Below are 20,818 nucleotides of genomic sequence, written 5' to 3'. Positions count from 1 at the left end.
CGTTTAAATATACAAAAAATCCTATAAACAAGAACAAGTTAACGGCGAATGCAGACCCGAAAAATAATTTATAAAAGAAAAATTTAAAACTCTTTAAACTCGTAAAACTAAGCGTGCAGACGTGTGCAGACTTGTTTACTTAAAACAGTGCGATCGTTCCTTAAACCTTTTTGTAGTAACCTTTCAAGAGCAATAAACAGGTGAAACAAAAATTAATAGATGCGTTGACGGTATGTGGTTCGGCTTATAGCTATAACACCCTTTTAATGATATGTTTTTCCAATCTATGACCACGGAGTATCAAGGCTAATGGCTTGCAATTGGTAAAGTATTTAACCTTATAAAGAGATCAATCATTAAAAGTTTAGTAGCTTGGACAGCTTCTTCCTTTCAGGTGAGGAGCACATTCTCGGGGAGGTATGGCTGGCAGAGGTGCTGACCGGTGTCTCCAAGTAGCCTCGGGTCTATGCCAAGGCCGCCCCCGCCGGTGGCGGTTTTTAGCGGTTTTCCATCACATCTGGCAGAATGGCGGGAGTACCTCCCGCTTTTTCAGTCCTTCGGTACAGTCATTGTAGCTCTCTAAAGGGCGCAACTGGTGGGCCTTCGTGCCTCACCCCTACAGAAAAGGTGATTTTAGATAAGCGGTTTAATAAGCCTTAAGAAGACAGGCCGTAGTATGCCAGTGCTAAAAAAAAAAATAAGTAAATAAAGAGCATTAAAGTTCTTTTAAATAAAACTGTATGAGTGAGCGAGCATGGACATGGTCCTACTAACGAATGAGTTAAAAAATATTAAAAAATTAACGGTTTTTTTAATTTTTCTATTTACTTATGATTCTACAATTTTTCTTTATTTTCAATAATATATTATCTCGAAGTTAGTAACCTGTTAAATTCCAAAAAATTAACTACTTTTAATACTCTAAACCATTTTAATCATATATAGTACCTACTCAGTCTACTAGTAATAAACTCTAGGTTTTGGCAGGTATAACGTTTTTCTAAAATTTTATACATATATAAGTTTCTATGGAAATAACTCCAGGTGTAATTTAGAGATTACGCCTTACAGGGTTTTTTAAATTAATTCTACAGTTATCTACTATATAGTTATAGAATTCTTTTATTTCCACCGCTGCTATAGATCAAGTTTTTAAAGATACCTCTAATATGTTCACTAACTCTCGCTGCTGGTTGACCTAAGCCACTGAGAATTTCCTAGCTTGGACTAAAAAAATTTTCACCAGAATATTTTCCCTTACATTTTAAATATTATTTATCTATACGTAGAACACACACACAGAAGGAGAGCTTTATAAAAAGATAATTATTCGATCCTTAAGAGTCAGTTATTAAAATTAAGCCCTTGAGCTTTGGAATTCTTGTACACTAAGTTTGCTTGGAGGAACCTTAGCTCAAGTTTTTGCCAATAGATAGTGACTAGCAATTTTTTGCACTCTTACATAATAGTGAACAAAAAGGTTTAAAATAAAATAATTTACTGTCAATAAAAATATTTGTCGCGCACACGGGGATGCTATTAAGTTATATTATCGGAATATATAAAAGATAAGCAAATCGTTTACCTCATAATTTATATCTCATTTTTTCTAAAAAGGTAATATTTATTTAACAGGGTGTTATAAAATTAATTGAACCTTTTAGCTTTATAAATTGTTGTACTTGGCTTGTCCTGTGCATAGTGCTAGGAGCACAACAAAATTAATTTTATGAGCCTAATGCATCGGTTTCATCTTACCATAAGATGTTTAAATTAATAAAAAATTGTGTCCATGTGAGGGGAAGGTGAAAGTAACTGCATTCACTTTGTCTCTTTACAACCGCATAAGGTGAATCTCTTTACTGTCTTATTTATATTCATAGCAGTACTTAACAGACATTATAAAAGAATATAAATGTAATATATTTTTTATTATAAAAAGCTTTGTCTGCTACAATAGTAAATAAGGAATCATATTTGATTCAAAGAATTTACCAGCTCTTTAATCTTTTAGCCCGATCAGCTATTTATATTTATAAAGCAATCACGTAAACTAATTTTATTATCTAATAACTTAACAACTTAAGATGGAAGTGTCCTTGATATATTAGCGAGTTAATTTAAAAGTAAACCTTCCAAATTTTACCAGTTGCTAGCCATTCGTTTATTTATAAAATCACGGTATAGCTTTTAATAATCCAGCGCTTTTTGTTCCACTGGCGCCTCTTTTATAATTTAATTTCTTGGCTAGTGGTCCAGAATTCGTAAATTTCCAGTAATAACTTTGTTTTCCAGAATTGCTCCTGGAAGATCAAATCGAAAGTCAATTAAAGTTTCACTAACAAGTCGCACGAAGACCAGAAGGGATGTCGATGCGCTCGCCGTGATTGGCGACAATAATGACTGTCCCCTTCAAGACCACGTCGAACCCAAAGGTCACGTCTCCTGTCTTAAAAATAACTTGGGTAACCAGCGCACGCACACTGAAGCAAGAGTTATTAACCACAGTCAAGTGGTCCAGCTCTATAATATTTGGAATGTTCGGGATGCGCTGCAAAAAGTGCTGGACATTCTTGAAATGTTCTTCCCCAAGTTTGATTAACGGTACTTCTGGAAACGGCCGTTCCTTAGAAATAGAGTATTTAGTAACACCACCCGCCAGAAACTAAAAGGTTTCTCTGTACAGGATTCATAAGCAATCCCCCATGTTTTAAAGAATAGAGGTTCGACTTAACCAGGAGAAGATCAGAGGTTGTCTTAACCGGCAAGAAGCGACTGCGAGGGACGTTGATCCCTATTTATAGTGCATGCCACGCTGTAGCTCTCATACTACTTCACCCAAACTACCTTTAGCAGTATTGAAGTACTTTATACTGGCGCCTACAGCCGTCTCCAGCTGTATGATTTTCTGGTTTCCTTTGACCCTCTAAAAAATCATTTATCAAAAGGCGCCGCAGCGAGTGCAATGCCAGGTAAACAACCTTCTCGTTAACGATGATGTCCAAGTCGAAATCGTCTTTAGCTAACACTCTAACAGAACTAGCTTTAAAGAGGAGAAAAAAAGGATAAATGCTGGGAGAAGTGTTTACCTCTTTATTGCTTTCAGCTTCAACCATAAATTGTTGGTGTTGAAAATTCTAAACTTTTTTATAGACTTGAACTCGTCTACCTGTTCGACCCAACGTGTTTGCCTTTAAAATTATTAAAGACGCGCCACAATACGTGATTTTTCGGGACTTGTGCAAGTTCAAGAAGCTGACTATGCCCTTCGTAACTGATCAGAGTCCCACCTTTGACATCCGCCATTGTCTTGTTGGTAACTTCCATAAGAAATTCGCCTGTGAGGATATAATAAATGAAAGTTTATCTTTCTATTTTTGTAAATAAATAAATTATACAATCACTGTTGGCCAAATAATTTAAGATTTTAAGATCGACCGTCGCCCCGAGGTTATCGATGTTGGAAATAAATATATACTCTTTATCTGTTTAAATTATCATATAAAAAACGATGAATAGTGATAGACAGTAAACCCTCTTTTAAAAAAGAGTCCAGTAGCCCTGAATATTTCAAAGCAAAGTAAATGTCTCCGTGGCCGGGAGGATACCTTCAACGATACAACTTTAACTGCATGCCAACAACGAAATAGAAGTAGAAAGGAACCACTCAGAGTCATCCTCTTCATAATCGCTCGCACAGGGTAGTAACGTTTCTTTATCAATACGGGGATAGCGAGCTTGATTAAAAGTTAATATTTGAACCAAGGCTCCCTTATACTTTCCGATTATTCTAATAAAAAATTTAGGAGAGGGAGGTACTACTTCAATTTGGATAGTTCAGAGGATAAACCTTTCAGTTTCTTCATGAGTGTTAAAGGAGTTCATCAACACTAGAGGAACGTTGCAATTGTAAGTATAGTTTAACCACTTCACCTGCTGAACTGTAAGATCCAGAAAGGTCATCTCTTCTCGAACTTCGATCGCGGATTTGGGGCCAGTGCAGCCCATAGTCGTTCCTGAAGCCATTATAGTGACTCCTCTTAACTTATTTATGGAACTGAGGCGGAAACGAAGTTTTAACATACTTCTTATTAAAGTAGAAACTGAAACATAGTCCAACTAAAAACTTACAAAAACTGTCATACGACTCTCTAAGGCTTTAAAAAAAAAAATAAAACAAAAACCCACTAATCTCTAAAAATTCCTTCATTACTTCCATTTTTTTATATATTAGAAATTTTTTTTTATGTAATTAACTTGGAAATAAACAGTTTATCGGCGTCTACTGATATTGTTACTTAAGTCTGTGTTACCTAAACCTCCGTTAAGCTTAACAACTACTAGTTTATTTAGCATTTCAGTAGCTCTTTCTAGTGGCGGATCATCAAGACTTTCATGGTTGTGAACCTTACATTTTTTTTAAGTTAATCTTTAATAGTAAACAAATTTCTAGAAAAAAAATTGTTTTAAATAAGAGCATCACGGTTTAAAAAAAAGCGTTTTTGTAATAACCCATAAATTTTAAACGAGAAACAATATTAAAGTTCTATTAAAGATTTTTATACAAGTCCTTGTTCAGGGGGTTGAATTTTCCTCCAGTCAATCTTGGAATCTTGCAAGACCAAAAAACGATGGTACAACTCTTCAAATCTTTTTAGCTCCAAGGCAACTTCCTTAATAAAAAATAATTATTTGTGTAATGAATTATATTTAAGTATTCTAAAAATCTACTATGCCTCTTTATTTTTGGCCGTTTCTATAAGCTTCGATATATGAAGTGATAGACACTCAAGAGCTGAGCTCCTGGTTATAGCCTTAAAGTCGCTCAGACTGTCTTTTCTTTTAATCTTTCCCATAATATCTCAATAGAAGATTTTATTGTAAACGTCTGTAGTGACCTTTTTTAATAATAATAAAAAATAGTTCGTCTCTTTAAACACTCTCGGTTCTTGAATTTTATATAAGGTTATACAAAAACCGCTCGTTTCCCTTGAAAAGCAGATATGTTAAAGGCTCGTGAAGAAAAGAGATCACGTAAAGGTGTAACTTTACTATTTTTTAAAACCTAAAAACTTTCGTAATTATCTTATTCCCTATTCCAGTAACATTGAAAAAAGCTTGACTCTTTATACGCTTAGAGTACAAAGGAAGGACCAATATATTGCTAAAAAGGGTGTGGAGTTGCATTTATTTTGTAAAAGTGTTTTCTCTTAACAACAAATGAAATGCTCATAAAAATTCAGTTTCAGAATAAAAAAATGATAAATATGTTTTTTATTGAAACTAAATAGCAATATGAAATCTTACATATAATAAAAACTGTTTTTTATTGGTCAAGAGTTGAAAAGCATTCTTAGATAAATATCAAACGCACATGTTTAGCAAATAAAAATTAACTAAAGGGTTCCATTTGCTCTTCTCATTTAATCACAAAAGCCATTTTCCTTAACACAATTGAAAAATTGAACATCAAACTAGAATACTGTTTGATAAAACTTTTTTTTCACAAGTTGTGAAGATAAAAACTTTGTTAATAATTTATACAAAAAACTCATTTATTTACCTTAATATTACCTGTTACCTTATGAAAACTATTAACTTTTATTTCGGTTTTAGATGCCTTACCATAACAACGGCTAAAAGTAGATAAATTACTCTAAATTCTCGCGATTAATGGTAAAATTATGGAAATAAATAAATGTCTTGTCGTATTTTACCACGGGAGCAGTATAATATTAATGTACAATAATAAACTTATTTTGGATGATTTAAATCTACTGTGCAAAATTATAAACATACCAGGCTTGTTCTTGCTAGCTCTCCTTTTACCATATATTTAAATTGTTTATTGTAGTCTAAAAATTACATAAGGTTCTTACTAAACTTCATTGTCGACCTAGAGTTTTTAAGTATATCACAAAGTCCTAAAGTGCATGGATAAGGTGACTTTTTAAAATAGTAATTTTTCAGAGTGGAGAAATAGAGAAAAAAAAGTAAAAATACGAAAAAAACCTATATATACACTCAATTTCTATTTGCTTCTATAATTATATAAGATTGCAATATTAAAAGTATTTAAGAAGTTAAAACCAAATATTATAGTAACTTTATCAAAGCATATACTTTTAAATTGCTAGTCTAAGTTCAAATAGATAAAAAAAAAAGTAGTTAGTTATTTTAGAGCTCTGAAAATAATCCCTTAATAGAAAAAGGTCGTACCAAGAATTGAAAATTTTTCGTTGCCATGGGCAAAGTTGTGCTACATGTATAAAAGTTGGGCATTTTTTAATAAAGCCAACTTTTTAAATTCTCCATAACGGATTTTTTTTTTTTATTAGGCTCGCCTATAACTCCTTGTTCTATATAGGATTTAGCGTTAAAGCTGTCATGATGAACTAAAAAACAGCGGAGTAATAATTAAGCGGGGGCCATGTTCTTGTGTGGTGGCAAAACACTAAAAACTACTGTTGGGGGAGGAGGCCCAGAAAGAAGACCCCGCAGCTATTGATTACCAGCTAGCATGTTGCCAGCCAGTTTCTTCAGTTTCATGCAACCAATCAGAGGAGAAAGCCCTTCTATAGACGCTTCTATCAGAGTATATTTTGTAACTCAGCAGCACTTAACAATTGTTATTTTTTAAGGAAAAAAAAAGAGGATCTACGAATGCTATTCCTTTATAAATTTGACATGTTATTATAAGAGTGAATAATTATAATAAAAAAAACAATTTAAAAGTCATACTAGGTTTTACTTTTCCATCAATAAGGGTGGATGAAAAATAAATATAATAGCCCACGCGTAACAACCTAGTATATGTTAGACGCGGTCATTAAAAGAGTTTACATATATACGAGAGCTGCAATACATTATTTTATATAAAAATTAATAAATATGTTGTTGAACATATAATTAACCTTGAAAAAAATTTGAGACCGCATGCATAAACAAGTTACAAGTGTTACTATTTTTAACGAATCACTGTAGTTAGGTAACAACACTAGTCGTATAGACATTACAAAAAAAAGGAAAGGACATTAAAGCCGCAATATATATTTATTCAGTGACAAAGGCCAATCAAGTTTTTGAAAAAGTTGACTATAAAAATATAGTTTAAATCGATTTATTATATTTTTTTTTAATCTACAATACCTTAAAAATTAGATTGTAATGTAATTCTAAACTAAGTTCAAGTAATGTGTCCACTTAGAGAGACTTTTCTCTAAGTGTTAACTGTGGTGAACTCCAAACAATTTCGGAAAAGCTTGTCTTTGAATGTTTAATATAAATTTGGTAAACAAAAGTTTAGCCTTCCTTAGTGGCCCTAACATATTTTAGTTGTCAAATATTGATATATTTGGCCTGCTTCTAGGAAAATGTTTTCCTTTTAACCAAAAACTTTAGGGGCTAAGTACATAATTACTATGTTTTTCTTTTTTAATCGCAGATTACTTCCCCTTCACTAGTGCATCAAGTTTTTATCGGGCTCCCGAAAGACATAGAAGTCTGAATATCCTCTAACAATTTTTCGATATTTTACCTCCTCTTTTTTTTATTTTACTAGAATTTATACCAGAAGATTCAGCTTATTAAACTCTCTGAATCTTGAGCCAAAAACAACTTTTGTTCCCCTTTTACAATTGAAAAAATTGTTTGCGCTCTCAAAAAATTTTATTGTACTGCTTTTATCTATACAATATATAGCATTATAGCTTCTGATTTCTACTGCAAAAGGGCCTTAAACACTGTTGCTGTCCACCCTATCTTTAATTTTTTAATATAGAACCTCTTTTGTGGAAAGCTAGGAAAATTAAAATTAAAGACTTTTAAATTTTAAAAACTTTACGTTACCATTGTTATAACTAAGGAGATTGTAGAAAGCTGAGAAACTAACAAACTAAACGACACTTAATTTTTTAACTTTGTATTTAAACTGAATGAGGATCTCATCCGCATATAATAGCAGATAGCGAACAATGCATCTAAATCTTCCTTCCCAAACAGTCAAGATTTTATTAAGGGTTCACATTTTCTTTAACCATAAATTATTAAAGTGATATTTCCTGGAAGCTAAAGTAGTTGGCACCAAGAAGTACAGCAATTCTAGATATTTAGGTTTTTTTCGAGTGGCTGCTTCGTTCCTTATAAGCTATAAACTCTTGGAGCAAGATTAAAATTACTAAGTTCTACGAACTTTTCTTTTTCAACAATTTCTATATGAAATATTTAAATTATTAGACTGTCTAAAATATTTAAAAAATTGGACTTGTCTCTAAGTCTGGCGCCCCATCTCGAAGGTTAAGCGAAAAAAAAAAGGGTACAGTTCAAAAAGTCGCAGCTTTAACTTATTTTACAACTGTCCTTATATATAAGGTAAACTATAACAGCCTTTTACAGAGATACGAGGAGATATAAGTGTGTGTATTATAAAAATGATAAGTTTATTATATCATACTTCGCAATGGCAAGAGAAAACTTTAAGGGTTGTTTGTCATAAAAGACTTGAGACGCTCACCTTCCAAGGGTTGCATCTCCACTACAGTGATTTCTTAAAATATTAAGATGAATAAAAGTCTTTATAACCCGATAAACGCAGTAACCTCTACGCCCTTGACTCAGCACAGACCTTATAGATAGCACAAACTTAAACGCTTCAAACAAATGTGTGTACTTTAGAATAGTCCGCTTCTTATAATCTTTTTCCAAAAAGTCTGGCGCCTAAATATGTATACAACGCGCATATAAAATTAAAAAAAAAATATGACATAAACTTTTATGAGAGATAGCAACTTCAATTTTAAGAAGTTCTTTAGCTGCAGAATTTCCAATTCTACAATTCAGAGTTCCGAGTTGATCAGAAATGCTGAGTCGAAATCTGTAAGTGCAAGGCTCTATTACATATTAGAGCTGTCTCAAAAAAGAGTCTTAAACAAAGGCTACCTCTTGACGCCTCCTCTGTTATAGGTACGTGACCTCCTCTAATTATTTTAAGATCAGAGACTTTAAAAATTCTGTCAAAGATAAAATCTACCCAGTTACTATTGTAACGGAGGGATCGTCAATAGGAAAGAGTGTCAGGAGGCCATCGAGAACAACAGACCCCTCCTATAATTTTTCGGGAGGGCGAGAAGCGGCTTAAGTTTCTAAAAAAAAGTACATAATACGGATCACGCAATTGCTCCAGAAGAAAGGCAGTATTTACTGCTTGAAGTTCGCCATCTTTGAACATATTAGAAATAAAAAGTTTCATATATTTTTTAATTATAAAAAAAAAAGCAGAAGAATGTTCACAACCTTTTGAAAACTTCGAGGTAATTTCCTTAGCATAACGCCGTAATAACAAAGCTTCCTCAATATCTTAATAAAAAAATCAAAAGAGAGCTGGAATGAAAAGGCAAAGAAAAAAGGTACCAGGAGACTCAATTATTACAGTTTTTGCTGTTTTTTTAAGGTGCAGTCTAGTATTACGAATAACCTCAAAGCAAAAATGACTTTACGAGTCAGCGAAAGTGCCAAAGCAACATTTCGCGCCCTTACCACTCGAACGTCCGTCAGAAAGAGGACTAATTAGTAAAACCAAAGGTAAGATGATAAGTTTATATTGGAAAAGCTCATACCAGTTTCATGAGGTGCCCAGGATGCTGCATAGTTAACAACGTCCTCCCCAAACCTATAACCAATTTAAAAGTTATGACAAATAATGGATATGCGGTCGGAGAAAGCTTACAAACAAAAACTGACGGGGCCATAGCTGTCGTCATAGAGATAAACAGTGCAAAGAGAAGAGCCTGTACGGCCGCATTGCTTTGGGGTGCCAATACTTTAAAGGCAGAAGACTAGAATAGGGCACGCTTGGGATGTAAAGCTGCGGCAACCTTGAGACTAACAATAAAAGATTGACTTCCTGCCCATCAAAACCCTTAACTTTTTTTTTTAATAAAGCAATAAGGAAAGTAAAAGCAGAGTTGAAGTATGCAACTGTGTCTATGTAAAAGATGAGCAGTGTTATGGAATAGTACGAATTTTTCTAAACATACATATTTAAATTATTTTCTGATGCTATTTAAAAATTTTAATCAGGACACAAGCAATGATAAGTACTATAAAAAGTTAAAGGCAACAAAAAGTTACCGTCCTCTATTAGATCGGCAAGCTTAAAAAAGTCTGAATTGAAAGGAAGCGGTTGGTTGAGAAGGGGTCTTAGAACTTATTAAATTGTTTATTTAATAATTTTATAATGATTAAAACTCAAAAGAAATTACTTTGATAAAAAGATTGATAACCTTCCTTTTCAGTCAAGTTATTAAAAACTGAAGTAGGCCTTATCGCTAGTTCAAAATTTCTATTATTATAATACAATAGATAATTGGCGCTCCTGCGACAGTAGAGCACGGAGCAACTTGTTAGCGTAGGGGGAATAATCATCGCTTTTCTTAGGGACTACTTGTGCTCTTTGAAGATCGATGAGAGAACCAATCTATACCTAATACCTAAGAACGAAGGAAAAGTACTACTAGTTTTACAAAAAAGCAGATGCCTCAAAGATTTGTAGCCAGCTTTTTATATTAGCTTTATCATCCCACTTAAAAACATAAATGACGTCTTCAAATGAGTCACGTAGAAGGAACCCGGTCTTGCATATTTCAGTGCCATCTAATAATCAAAGGGGAACAAGGAGAAAGACGCATCGCCTTAATTTCGATACAGAAGTTTAAATTTAAAAATGCTCTCTATATACTTGCTGCAACCAAATTTAATTAATCGTAGCTGTTTTGGATAATTAAGGATTATGTGTTTCCTTAACCTTCTACTTAGAAAATAACGAGTTAAATTTAACTAATTCCATTTTAAACAGCCTCTACCGCTTTTTAAAACTTCTACAACTTAGTGAAACATTCGGGATTTAGAGACCTACAGTCATTTTTTTTAAACGGTTGCCCCTTGTTTAAGAACTCCATCACCTTTAGATTTTTTATCAGCAAACCCAAATTGTTCGTTTTAAGGGTCCAAATTATTGGTAGCCTATTAATAAAAGAAACCTTTTTTGTTTATAATTTTCAAGTCTTCCTTTGTGATAACAATTCCAATTACAGTCTTTATTTTTAATTAGTAATTAATAAAAAAAAGTAAGCAGAAATAATTTAAGGGACTACTCACTACAAAACTTTGAAGTGGCGTTATCTGAGCAATTGGTGTTGCTGTCAAATCTAAATTAGGGGTACGAAAGTTGGTATTTTTTCTTAAAGAGCTCTTGTTAAACATTCTCAGTAATTTAAAAATTCAGTACGTGCTGTTAAGGTTGAATGAACTATGAAGAAGAAAAAAGAAAGTAAAAACTTAAAAAAAAATTAATGACCACTGGCCTTATATGAGACCCGTTCATTAAAAACACAGATGCCAATTTCTGAAGGGGTCAATATAATTTTGGCGCAACAATATTTGTGGACTGCTGGAAACTTAATGTAATTAAGTAGGACCAGAAAAGGGATGTTTAGTAAAAGTTCTTTTTGATATTCCTTTTTAATAATTTTCGTTTACTTTATAATGCTAATCTTACAGGTTTCAGCATCAAATTTAATATAGTATAAACAATAAACTAAAGCAGTAATACATAATAATAGACAAAAAAATATAAAATATAGTTAAAGTTTAAAGGCCAATAGTCTTTTGTTTTCTTTCCCTTAAGCCACTTAAGTAGCTCTCCATCCACCGCGCACACTACCCTTTAACAGCTTGCTATTTAGGGTTATGCTTACCGCTCAATTTTTCTATTTTTTAACGGTCATCTCTATAAATCAAAGATAATCCTAGATAGTTCTGTTACTCATCATCATATCAATATTCTTAGTAGAATACATTTATAAGCTCCTTTTTGGTCTACCCGGTGCTTACTTTACACAAAATTATTTTCTTATGTATGCCATAGTGTTTAATAAACAAGAATTAGTTAAATCTTTTGAAAAAAAACTTGATGTAGTTTATTTTATAATGAAATACTCTGAACAAAAGCCTTACGCCTTATGAGAACGTAAATGGTCATAGAATTGTTCGTTAAAATTATATTACCATATTAACTTGCTAAAACTTCATATTTTACAAGCTGTGTCTTTGTGGGTGTGTTAGTGTACTTATTAGTAACACAATGTTTAATTCCTTGGACTTCCTTTTTTTCCTCAGAAAGAGATAAAATTGGGTATATAGTTTTCCTTGATGGCAGTTTGGGGCGTTCAATAATAGTAGATTTCCTATAATTAGACGATGAAGGAACGCTGGGATCTCTACTATTCTGATTTTTGTTGCGACGGTGTATGTGAGTAGTAAATATGTTATTTAAATTATATTACGAACGCTTAAAAAATACCTTAGAGTATAATGTTAGAATAGGCGTACGATCACTGTAAGCCAGTCGGTAAGACACTTCATTGGGATCAATCCAAATAACTAAGGCTGACGGAAGTAACAGGTTAACTCTCGCTATGTTACATAGAGAAGCAGCGCGTTCAAGTGTAGGGTCCATTCTTGAATCTAAGCGAATGCAGCGGTTCCCTGCATGATAAGATCAGACTATAAAATGATTAATTAATATAGATATTTAAGCTTGCTAAACTTTAGTAAAAAGGAATTCAAGTGTAATAATCGGCAGAAAATTTAACGAAAGTAAAATACTAAGCAGCGTAAAGGCTTTGGGGTTTAAAACGCTATTACTGATAAGAAATGCATAAAGACAAACCAGATCCCCTCCAAGGTTGATTTTCAATCCAACAATTTTCTGTTACAAATTTTTCAAGAAGAAGATTTTTAATACAGGTCGCAAATTCTAAAGCCTATAAATGATTTATAAATAGACAACAGAAAGTTTACTATATATATTATGTTACTTAAAAAATATTTTACTTTTTTTTCCTCTAATTTATTAGCAAAAAAAGAATGAAGAAAATCTACGGCAGCATCAACTTCTTTCTTCATGTTAGTATCATTTACTGTGGGTACTAGTAGAGATATACAACTAAGTCCCTCTACGCAAGCGAAAACTTAACCGCCTGACTGACTAAAAGTTTTTCCTTTTATATATAAAGGTCGGCTTAAGATCTAAAAATTTAGTATCCCTCTTTAGGTGCATAAACTTAAAGTTTACAGTAGGTTAGCCAAAGTGGTATCTACTGCGTCCGATAAACTTTTATCCGTTTAGGCAAACTTTATTATTCCACCAGTAATTACGCGTCTTTAATGTGGTAAAAACTTCTTTTTACGATAGCAAATAATTAAACCAGTAAAAATGCAGTGTTAAACCTTAAATAACTTTACAATTGATTAAAGATAAAAATCGTCTAACAAGGCTCTACTACTTGATTTACTAAATTACGATAAATTTTAATTTTGTTTTGTTAACAGGATAAGGCAACTTTACATATATTTTGAATTTCAGCATGAGTAATAATTTTTTATAGTTAACTTAAAAATTATTATTTGGTGAATCTGAGTTTATTATAGTTTCTTCTTCTATACAAGTATGGATGAGGTATATTAAATTTTACTTTACTTTTTGATTCAACTGTATAGCCTAATCGGGTATATGCTTAGACTCACGAATCATATTTATTTTTTGTTTATTTAACGGCAAATTAGAATACTCATTAAAAACGTAAAATCTTCATGTAGAATTAGCATGATAAACTGAAGTAGGCGATACTATTTTGCTTTAAGTTAACGGTTTTATTAAAATAAAAAGCATATAAGACCATTTATTTTAAACCTTACCAGAATAATTCTCTCCACTAAATTTATTATATGCTAATGGTTTTGTATAAAGTACTAATCTCTATGAGGTAAACTATAATTTATTGCCTTTTTATGCTAATCCAGATAGTTTTATTATTTATTTTCTTGTAAAAGGGACGACGATACCAATGACAGTTTAGCTTTTTCTTTTGTGATAAGGCTTCGTTCAAGTACAAAAAGCTGGAGAAAGAGCGTTTAGTCGTGACTGCATTGCCACTTTTGAATTTAAAAACCTGAGGTGAAGTTGACTAGATAATTTTTGCGTGTTTTAAAGAGAATAAGTATATAGTATGACCTCGCTTAGGAGAGTATAATTTTGCAAAAAAGATAAGTTATTCGCAAGACAATCAGAATTACTAGTTTCTATGGACTCTTAACTATTAAGTCCACACATAACAAACCTCTAGGGAGGCTATTAAAAAAATTCTAAAAGGTTAATAAAAAAATAAAAAATAAAAAAATGCTTGGAAAAAGGATTATGAATGTTTGAAAATGTAGAGTTTGCCTAAAGAAAGCCCTATTAAAAAACTAGCACCTTAAGTAGTTGTTAGCGACTTGCGGGAGCAGGAGATTTATTTTAGTATCGTAATAGACTAACGCGGTATTTGCCTCCTATTAACTAACGTTTCTAAAACTTACAAAAATATTACATTTTTTTTTTTTAATATAAGCAAGTTGGCCAAGCTGAGCACAAAAGCGAACTGGTTAGAAGAAGCAAACAAAAAATTAGATTATATCTTCCTATATGCTAATATAATTGCCGATTTACTTACAAAATTACTAAAAAGGGTATATAAAGGAAAGAATGTCGTATCCCAGAAAGGACAATGTAATATATTTTAAAAGGTCTTGAACGTTAAATGTATGCCAAAAGTTTGCTAATAAGCCTTACTTAAAACGTGAGGTGTTATCGAGCTTATACAGAGTATGACTAGAGGAGTTATCCTAAGTTATACAGGGAAAAAACACTAGCAGTATATAATTATTACTAAGACCCAAGAAATATACACTATCAAAAAATCGTTATAAATATCACGTTAGAAGAAAATTTTAATAAACATTAACTTTTTGGGGGTAACAATCAATTGTCTTATAAAGTGCAGTTAGTTATTTAATACTGCCCACTATAAATGTAAAACCAAATTGTAAGAAGGACTAGTCAAAGAAAACGAAATTAATAATAGAATTTAGAAGTTAAGCCTAAAAAATAAATTTTTTGAAAAATTTAGTGCGAGATGTACAATGAAACCATAAAATTATTATAAATAGTTGTAAAATCTGTTGCTATTAAGCTTACTGTTATTGTAAACTTAGCCGTAAAAAATAAAATTTCAATTAAAATTTTAGAGTTTAGCCATAGTAGCTAGACTGTTTAAACGCCATAAGAAAATAAGTTGGGTTTCATAAGGCAGACATATTTATTGAAGATAAGAAGATTAGTTAAAATTTGAAAAAAAAAGATGTTCTAGACCGCATGGTTATCAAAAATGTAATAATATATGATTTAAAAAATTTAAAGAAAATAAATCGTGTACAAATATATATTATATATCAAGTGCTTTCAGACGATTCGGTATTACGACATATGAAGCTTTTGAGGGGTACAAATTTTAAATTATAATTAATAATTTAAGTAATAATCAATTATTTGAATAATTTATTACTCTAGAGGTATATAAGAAAGTTTACGTGTTAATTTGGCTATTCCTTCTTTTTTACTGTTTTTTTGTATTTTGTGCATCGCTGTGTTACAATTTTTTTTTCGCACCATGAACAGTAAAAATTCATTTGGTTGCTCACAGTTCATCTGACCTTTCGAAGTAGGATAAACTCCAGTGCTGTAACGCCATTTTATACCAAAAAGGCCCCCCCCCCCCCTAACTAGACCTGCGGGACCCCTTAATATGATAAGCGGCAGCCGTAAAGCTGCCCCTCATTACGTTTTGGTTGCTAAGTGTGTTTTGCCCAATTTAATTTAAACAAATAGCTTTGGTTATAATATAACAGTTTACCGAATTTTAGTCTGTAAAACCCACGGAAAAAAATGGAGGATTAACAAAAAAAAGTTACTGTTGAAGTAAGCCCGCGTTAAAGCTGAATATATATTTAAATATTTAGATTATTTTTCACCAGGAAAAAATGAGTTGAAAAAATTTTGGTAAAACCATTTAAATTAAATCTTATCTCATTAACTAAATAAAATTTAGACATTCTCTTCCAACTATGTTCGGTTGAACCCTAATTTTTTTAAATAATAGCTAGTGTTCTTTTATATTGTAAACAAACAACCAACTATACTAAAGCGAATAAATTAATACAATACCATAAAAGTTTTGAACTTTGAGATTGAGTTACCTCCCATTATAAAAATATACCTCTTAATAGTTTATATTTCAAAGACCGCGTTGATCGGTAAAGGGTATTAAAAAAAAATACAATTCAAACGCTTTTTCTTTTTTGTGTTTAATTTCCGGTTAAAATTTTAAGATTTATTTCTTCTTGTAGCCCCTTAGAGTTAATACTGATTAGGGATGCACTTTTAGAAAAGGTATAATTAACTAGATTTAACGGTACGCCATAATTGGTGGTTTTAATAACGAACAGTAGCTATATATAATGAAGTCATTGTAGAGCTAAAACCTTAACACTCAGAGGGACAAATACAAATTGTGTATAATTACAAATTTTATTTACTTATATATAAAAACCGCATGCCTTTACTTATTTTCACATTTCTTTTGCGTTTTCAGTATAAAGCTCCACATAAGAAGGAATTACAACTAAGATAACTAAATTTAACTTAACCGGCCTTTTAGGTTTATTTTTTTATTGTTTATATACTAACTTCCTTTAGACTAATTAGCGTAGTTTGCAAGAAAAATGAACTAACTCTGCTGTTAGTTTGTAGCTAAGGATGTAAATTAGCTTTAGTTAGTATATTCATCAGCTAAACTTTGTAGACTGAAGTTGATACAATCATTAGCTTAACTTTCTATCTTCATCGACTAAAGTTGATAACATCCTAATCTACTAAAGTGATTAACACAACCTAGTCATCCTCTCGCTTTCGATCATGTCGCCGAAGCTAAAAATAATATTTATAATAATCTTATATATTTTAAATCTTACCTATCTTAAATAATTAATATATTTTATATCTATAATATCTTAAAATTTAGACATATTTTTATAAATATTTTTATATCTGAAATAATTCTTATTAATTTTTATATTAGTGCTTATGCCTATACTAGACTCATAGAACTTACTTTGACTTTTGTGTTTATTATTTAAATAGGTAGAAGCACTATCTTTGACCTTTCGGGTCGTTTTTTACATCTCTTAGGTGATTGAAGACACCGTAATAAGAGAGCAGCAATCTGCTCTCGATGCGCCTTCGCGCTTGTGCCCACGCTCGTATCTGTGTCTTTTTTTATCTCGAGTGCTTGCCTAGCGCGAGCATCCTTCTTTGCTTGCGTGGTCATCGCGATCTAGGCTATCATTCTGTCATGATTTAAAGTTAGGCCCTTTGGGTTAGACCTCAGCGGTGATGATCGAGCCTTTAGTGGTTGGCTTGATTGGCAGCTTTCTTCTTGGCTGTCCAGCATTGATGTAAACTCTTCATGCTCGTAAGAACTAGACTCTAAAGGTTCCCAGGTGCATGTCGTACAAGTGTCCCAGAAGGCCCTATATATTAAAATTCGCTTCAGATCGAATGTTATTTCTCGAGGGTTCCCGATGGTTTCGATATAGGGCGCTCGGAAGATTGTCATCCTTAGATGGATGGCGTGTTCAATATAGATTTATCTTTGGTCGGGTCATGTCACCCTCTACTATTCTGCGGCGTTCGCCCATTAACAATTCTGCAAGCCCTCTGCCTAGGCGGATTCTATATTAACCTAAGGTCAAACATGTCTAGTATCCGATTTGATACTTGAACTTAATGGCGAATTACTCACAACCCCAACGAATCGTGACTATGGTACCTTCCTGAACTGAGGCTCTGAATTCAGGGTGGGCAAGCACTGAGGAGAGACGTAGGTTGCAATAGCTAACTAATTCAAACTAAAACTTGAGTTATGTTAGAGACGCACGTGTCGAAAGATATGCTCTTAAAACTGACAAAAACTTCGATTTGACCTTTGTCTTGAATCAGGTTCTAGCTTACCTGTATTAGAAGTGTGCTCATTTTGAAGTAACTAGGGCGTTAGCAGACTTGCTCGCAATGATAATGACTTGGGTTGTGTTACGGTTCGAGCTAATTAACTTGCATCGTAAGGCTTAGCGTTGAGCGCTAGCAAGTCTTCTAGACTAAAGTTATTATTATAAAATTAATTAATTTATAACACCATAAGCGGAAGCTCATGCGATAAGCGACCCTTTTTAGAGCACTATCTTAAACTTCTAATTTTGGATCCCCTTTCCCAGTTGTTTTATTATACGAGTGCCACCAATGTATTCTTTCTGAGTATAATGCCTTGCCTGAAGTACTGACAAATGACTGGAAAATATTGGGCTAGGACTTGCCTAGGGTATGAAAAACTTAGAAACTAAAGCCTGGGATTAGGTAGTTATAGTTGATAGAGTTAGCTTTATGTTTCCGTAAGGAAGATAAATTATTGCCAATTACATTACTTTATTGAAATTAAATTATTTTTACAAGACTTTTATTATAAAAATGGATATATGATAAATCCCATTACCTCTAGTAATATTATATTGCTTACAATGTAAAATATATCTTATGGACTTAATTTTAATATGATGCATTTCTCAAAGAAACTTAAGATAGTCAATTGCTACCTTTGAACAGCGATTCCTATTTACGTGGACCATTTTGAGATTTATAAGTTAGTTGAATTAGGCCTTCCCATCAGATAAAGTTATTCAATATTTAGTTTTTCTCATCTGGGGTTTTCCAATTACCTCGAAACTTTAAGTCCTTCCTTTTGAGTAAAAAAAATTTTTAGGGTAGATTTTTGCTTGTGTTTTGTTACGTAAAAAGTTTATAAATATTTATTTGGATGTGCAGTTTCGATTCTCAAGTTCCTTTGCGTAATTTAATGAAGATTTTTGAGCTTTTGGTCGAGCGTGTTATGAGTTTGTTTATCTTCGGGCTTTTGGAGGTCAAGGGTATCTACTAAATTTAGGAAATATATATCTCCCCAACCAAGCGTGCTTTACTTGGAGAGTTGCTACTGGTAACGAAGCAATTAATATGCTTGAATTACTGTAGTCTAATAGCGGAACATCAAAATTTTCAGGGTAGCTAATTAAGTCAGATTAAATGGATTGCTTTCTATTGCTTCAGTAATTAGTTCTTTAAATTTATTATACCTTCGTATATATTTCAAAGGGCTAGAATGAAAAAGGACCACGTCTTAAAGTACGGAAGAGTATTCAAAAAAGAGATCTACTACCTTGGCCGGGTTTGAGTCGATTCAAATTTTTTTATAACTAAAGTCCCTTAGGGGATATGTGTGGTTAGTTATAAGGATCCGGAAAAACTAAACCTCTTTTCAAGTGTAGTTCTAAAGTTCAAGTCCATTAAGACTTTTTACCTAATATAAACCACGAAAGATCCCCAATCACTGCAAAGAATTACACCTTTACTACGGTCAAAAATTATATCCAATTTTTTAAGTAAAAAAATTGTTGAAGTTAACACTAATAAATCACGTGCTTATACCTCGTCTGTACGCTTAATTGTCACATGTTACTATTTTTGTCCCACATATTATATTTTCCCTGAAGGTGTAAATACCTTCCCTCTACGGAACAATAAATTGATCGCTCCTCCTCTCTTTCTATGACACAAATAAAATTTGGGGGGAGTATATGCAAAACAATGACTAATCTCCCCTTTGCCATAAAGAGCCACCGCTTCAATAAACTTACTAAGTTTTTAAATGGATGAGCTAGCTGCCTTTAGTTATAATGACCGCCCCTTCTTTTCTCGCATAACTCTAATGACCCCGGAGAAGCACTTAATTGGAAAAATTAAATAAATGTTCTGGTCCTATGTGAATCTCAAATTAAGGCAACATCAATTTTCTTACTATTAAGAAAGTGTTTAAACTCTTCTTTTTAGCATAAAAACCGTCCACGATTTAAAATAACATACAAACATATTTAAACTGGCGATGGGAGGTTATTATAACTATTTAAGAAGATCGTTTAACAGCCTGGCCATGCTGAAATTGTCCTTCGGATCTTAATTAAATTTTGTTTATAGTTTTTTGTTTTTGTCTATATGTTCGCGGTAGGTGCGTAGCCCAACTTGTTGATTGATTAATCTTTTTCTGAGAAATTTTTTTTTATAATTTTCTTTGAAGGGATACATTTATTTAGCCGGGAGTATGACCCTGTTATGCGAATTTAAGTGGGGAACAATGTTTGCGCAAGTAAGAATTTTTAGGGTGATAAAGACAGCCTCATTAGTTAGTAGTGTGCTAACCTTGTCAGTTAGCGCGCTTCGGAGGATCATCTGGTGTCTTCGTGTAGCTGATGGTTTCATGGTAGTCTGCACACTTGAAGTATTAATTAGAAGAAGTGCAAAAGGCAGCACTATCCGAAAGTCAGAGAACGGTGGCACTGGTCGGTAACGTTTGAATTTTTTTTATACCCTTCTACCGAAACTGAGCAACGTCAAGTTACTTGTAAATAAAAACCTCACATTTTGGCAAATGAAAACCACGAAAGGGAGGACTTTTTGTTCTTTATAGTTTTTAAATAAAAACGAACTTTAATGAGTGAAATCCTTAAAGGCGTAAGACCTCTTCAACAACTTCAATACAGTCAAGTTCTGGAAAATTTTCTCTTAGCACCATTTTCGATGGCCTATCTTTAGGAAGTCATAACGTTTTCTAATAGTAATTGGTTGTGCTAAAGTCTACAGGGAAGGGTAGCATTACTCTAATGCCTTGAGAAACTATGTCTGGTCACCCTTGCTTTTCACGATTATGGGCTGGATATTTTCCTTGGCTCTACAAAGAGCTCGCTGTTAATACGTGGTCGATAGAGAACTGAGCGTTTGAGTTTT

At 32.6% G+C, this 20,818-nt stretch overlaps 1 protein-coding gene and 1 long non-coding RNA gene across 3 annotated transcripts; both read right to left on the bottom strand.

Moving 5' to 3' along the window:
* Positions 1–2,140: 2,140 nt before the first annotated feature.
* Positions 2,141–5,076, bottom strand: LOC135120747 (UTP--glucose-1-phosphate uridylyltransferase-like). Of its 2 annotated transcripts, none has more exons than XM_064045075.1 (15): positions 4,737–5,076; positions 4,566–4,673; positions 4,314–4,407; positions 3,851–4,016; positions 3,665–3,790; positions 3,535–3,608; positions 3,399–3,485; positions 3,223–3,338; positions 3,090–3,169; positions 2,982–3,030; positions 2,848–2,926; positions 2,685–2,794; positions 2,504–2,626; positions 2,359–2,449; positions 2,141–2,303 (listed from the first exon to the last, which is right to left on the bottom strand). In XM_064045075.1, exons 1-15 carry the CDS (start codon positions 4,854–4,856, stop codon positions 2,248–2,250), a joined length of 1,479 nt encoding a protein of 492 aa, XP_063901145.1. In that variant the 5' UTR covers positions 4,857–5,076; the 3' UTR covers positions 2,141–2,247. The 2 variants fall into 2 exon arrangements, with proteins under 2 accessions (XP_063901145.1, XP_063901146.1); XM_064045076.1 differs by having other exon boundaries at positions 3,399–3,479.
* A 3,384-nt stretch (positions 5,077–8,460) lies between these two features.
* On the bottom strand, positions 8,461–10,335 carry LOC135120779 (uncharacterized). The gene is made up of 11 exons (XR_010278726.1): positions 10,260–10,335; positions 10,129–10,203; positions 9,725–9,921; positions 9,615–9,667; positions 9,409–9,560; positions 9,292–9,354; positions 9,029–9,216; positions 8,938–8,975; positions 8,788–8,888; positions 8,598–8,715; positions 8,461–8,545 (listed from the first exon to the last, which is right to left on the bottom strand). It is a non-coding gene; the product is annotated as an uncharacterized LOC135120779 (long non-coding RNA).
* Between the last annotated feature and the right edge of the window lie 10,483 nt (positions 10,336–20,818).

This window comes from Zophobas morio, unplaced genomic scaffold (assembly GCF_036711695.1).
Source record: "Zophobas morio isolate AGI-343-1 ecotype UQ-CSIRO unplaced genomic scaffold, CSIRO_AGI_Zmor_V1 ptg000419l, whole genome shotgun sequence".
NCBI lineage: Eukaryota > Metazoa > Arthropoda > Insecta > Coleoptera > Tenebrionidae > Zophobas > Zophobas morio.
The sequence above is the reverse complement of the archived record's forward strand: the minus strand, read 5'-3'. Positions and strand labels throughout refer to the sequence as shown.